This window comes from Carlito syrichta, unplaced genomic scaffold (genome assembly GCF_000164805.1).
Source record: "Carlito syrichta isolate Samal-C Ts95f unplaced genomic scaffold, Tarsius_syrichta-2.0.1 Scaffold297353, whole genome shotgun sequence".
NCBI classification, from domain to species: domain Eukaryota; kingdom Metazoa; phylum Chordata; class Mammalia; order Primates; family Tarsiidae; genus Carlito; species Carlito syrichta.
In genome coordinates, this window is record NW_007241449.1 from 21,229 (window position 1) to 24,659 (window position 3,431).

Sequence of the window (3,431 nt, forward strand, 5' to 3'; positions counted from 1 at the left end):
CCCCCCCCCCCCCCCCCCCCGCCGCGATCCACCCAGGGTCACTCTGGCCCCTGCACCAAATCCCGTGTCTGTGCCCTCTTAGCCTTTACCTACCTGTGGTCAGAACCAGTTCTGACATGTGAGGACCCTGACTTCCAGCTAGAGCCTGAGCATTCCAGGGTCCCGGCAGGGAGTCCTGCTATGATGTCTGACCCTAAAGATTGGGAGGCTGAGATGAAAGGATCACCTGAGCCCAGGAATTAGAGGCTGCGGTGAGCAGTGATCGTGCCATTGAACTCCGTCCTGGGCGACAAAGTGAAAGCCCAACTAAAGCTCTCTTCCCTCCAGAGATTCCTCCAGCTAGTGGAACAGCTCGGGTGTGGTGGCACACATCTGGAGTCCCAGATACTCAGGAGGCTAAGGCTGGAGGATCACCTGAGCCCAGGAGGTCGAGGCTGCGTTGAGCTGTAATCATGCCACTGCACTCCAGCTTGGGGCCAGAACTAGACCCTGACTCAAAAAGGGGATATGAAAGCAGTTCTGTTACACTGATATATTGTGTAGTGGAAGTCTGGACTTTGAGTGTAACCATTACTCGAATAACGCATAGTGTGACATTAAGTAACTTCTCACCCTCACCCTGCCTGTCTTCCCACCCTCCAAATCTCCAGTGTATATTATTTCACTCTCTATGTCCCTGGGGCCATTCATGTAAGGGTTTAGCATTTTCTAACAAACAGGTTTTCCTATCTAGGCTATGAGCATCTCGACTGCAAACCTCAGTCGCCTTGCCACCCCCCCCCCCCGCCCCACCCGCTCCTCGGGGCCACATCCTGTTGTCTTGCTTACAAAATGTCTTATGTCCGGTGCCTCCTCTCTCTTCCTCTGGTCCCTGTCCCCATCCGTCCCCAGATTGCACCAGCCTCCCCTGCATACACACACACCTCGCCACCTTGCTTCAAAATGAGCTTTGTTTTTTACAGCAAATTAGTTTTTAACTGAATGAAGGATCATTAAATGAAAACATTTCAATTCAAATAGCACAAAAAATATGAAAAGTCAGTCTGTCTTCCTCTTGAAAATCCCTGTTCCCCTCCTTGTTTGCTTTTTTGTTTTGGTTTGTTTTGTTTGGTTTGAGTTGGGGTCTCACTCTGTGGCCCAGGCTGGAGTGCAGTGGCACAATCTCGACCTCATGGGCTCAGGGGATCCTCCCACCGCAGCCTCCCCAGTAGCTGGAACTATAGGCACGTGTGACCATGCCCGGCTAATTCTTTATTTTTGGCAGAGACAGGACCTTGTTATGTTGCTCAGGTAGGTTTTTAACTCCTGGGCTCCAGCAACCCTCCTGCCTTGGCCTCCCAAAGAGCTGAGATTACAGACATGAGCCACTGCACCCGGCCCCCTCCCAGTTTTTTAATGTCACCTTCCAAAGATATTCTCTGTATATAAAAGTACATACGCACATCTTTTTTTTTTTTTTTTTTTTTTTGAGTTAGAGTCTCACTCTGTCGCCCAGACTGGAGTGCAGTGGCCACTCCCAACCATTGCAGCCTCGACCTGCTGGGCTCCGGCGATCCTTCCGCCTCAGCCTTCCGAGTAGCTGGAACTACAGGCGCACACTGCCACGCCCGGCTAATTTTTTGATTTATTGTAGAGATGAGGTCTCGCCCGCCCAGGCGGGTCTCGAACCCGCAGACTCTGGCAATCCACTCACCTCAGCCTCCCAAAGGTGCGGGATTACAGGCTGAGCCACCGAGTCCGGCCTAATTTTAGGTTTATTGTAGAGATGAGGGCTTGCCAAGTTGCCCAGGCGGGTCTCGAACCCGCGGGCTCAGGCAATCCACTCACTTCAGCCTCCCAAAGCGCTGAGATTACAGGCTGAGCCACCGAGCCTGGCTACATCTTGTTTTGTACACAGAAATACATTGCACATAAAGTCGACACATGTCTAGACCTCAGCAAACACCTCTTGGCTGATTAATGTATTATAGAGATCTAAGATCTGAGATCAACTTTACCTTCCTCTGAACAACCCATCCTCCAAACGACCACCAGGGATCAGATGGTGTACTTGCCCCTGTTAAAAATTCATCAGTAGTTTCTACAGAAACTACACTCCTCTGTCACTCACATGACCCTGCATGCTCTCCCCTGCACCGTATTCGCTTTCTGACCTCCACTGGTCACCTCTGCCGATCTCCTCATTGCTCCTTCACAAAGGTAAACTCGCCCCTCTGCACCCCAGCACATTTGCACCAGCTATCCACTAGAGTGCTCTGGTCCTGGGGCTTCCACTGGCTCACTCCTTGATCATCAGGTCGTCTTCAGCTCAAAAGTCACCTTCTCAGAGAGGCTTTCTAGACCAGGTGCAGTGGCTCATGCCCATAATCCCAGCACTTCAGGAGGCAGAGGCAGGAAGATTCTTGAGGTCAGGAGTCTGAGACCAGCCTGGGCAAAACAGTGAGAGCCCGTCTCTACAGAGAGAGTGAGAGAGTGTGAGAGAGAGAGAGAGAATAAAACAGGAGGGGAGGAGAAGAGAGGGGAGGAAGGAGGAGAAGGAGGAGGAGAGGGAGGGGTAGGGAGGCTGCTCTTGACCCCATTACTATCTCATGTTTTGTTTTGTTTTCTCCATTGCACTGAATTGCTTTTTGCATTTATCAATTTATTGTCTGTTTCCTCATTTTAAAATGTGAGGGTGCTCCGAGGGCTGGGATTGACATGCATCCGGTTCACCTCTAGGTCCCCAGTGTCTAGAACGGTGCCTAGCACGCAGTAGGCGCTCAAGGAACGTAGGACGGACAGGAGACCCATTCCACCCCAGTACACACAGGACTCGGCATCCCGCCTTTGGGAAGCACACCTCTTCACCCTGAAGCTACAGTCCTTTATTAAGCCTGAGACTGGACAATTAGTTTATTTCCCGGCTCTTGGCTGTTACAACCACAGAACTAGGTGCACTGAAAATGCTGAAGACTCTGGCCAATCTCCCGCCAAAGAGGCGGCCCAATCAAGAAGGAGAACCGATGTTTAGGGCCAGAGGACATGAAGGTGCCCATTTTGCAGACTAGGGCACCGAGGCCCGGAAAGATTCCTCAGGCCGGATCTCTGCGCACGGACTCTATCGAAAGTACGCTCCGCGATCGCCCTCAACTAGCAAACTGACACTGGCGTGCACACCGCGGTCCAAGAGGCGCCCCGACTCAAGCCCCGCCCCCTCGAGGCGCGCCTGACGCAGGCCCCGCCCCCAATCTCGCGATAGCTGGGAGGCGGAAAATGGCGCCGACGTGAGCACGAGCCCGCATCGCCGAGAGGGTAGCCACCGCCTCAGTCGGAGCCTCAGGACCCACAGGAAGAAGAAGCCGAGCCGAATCAAGGATGGTGAGCGCGGCGCCGGGGGCGCGGGCGCGACGGAGCAGCGGGGACTGGCGGGAAGCGGCTCTGTCGCGCACACA

At 53.3% G+C, this 3,431-nt stretch overlaps 1 protein-coding gene across 1 annotated transcript in view; it reads left to right on the plus strand.

Moving 5' to 3' along the window:
* The first annotated feature begins 3,246 nt into the window (after positions 1 to 3,246).
* Positions 3,247 to 3,431, plus strand: part of ZNF414 (zinc finger protein 414) — a 5,011-nt gene continuing 4,826 nt past the window's right edge. Inside the window, exon 1 of the mRNA XM_021710698.1 lies at positions 3,247 to 3,357. Within this exon, the coding sequence (XP_021566373.1) occupies positions 3,355 to 3,357 (3 nt within the window). The 5' untranslated portion in view covers positions 3,247 to 3,354. The remainder of the gene's footprint in view (positions 3,358 to 3,431) is intronic.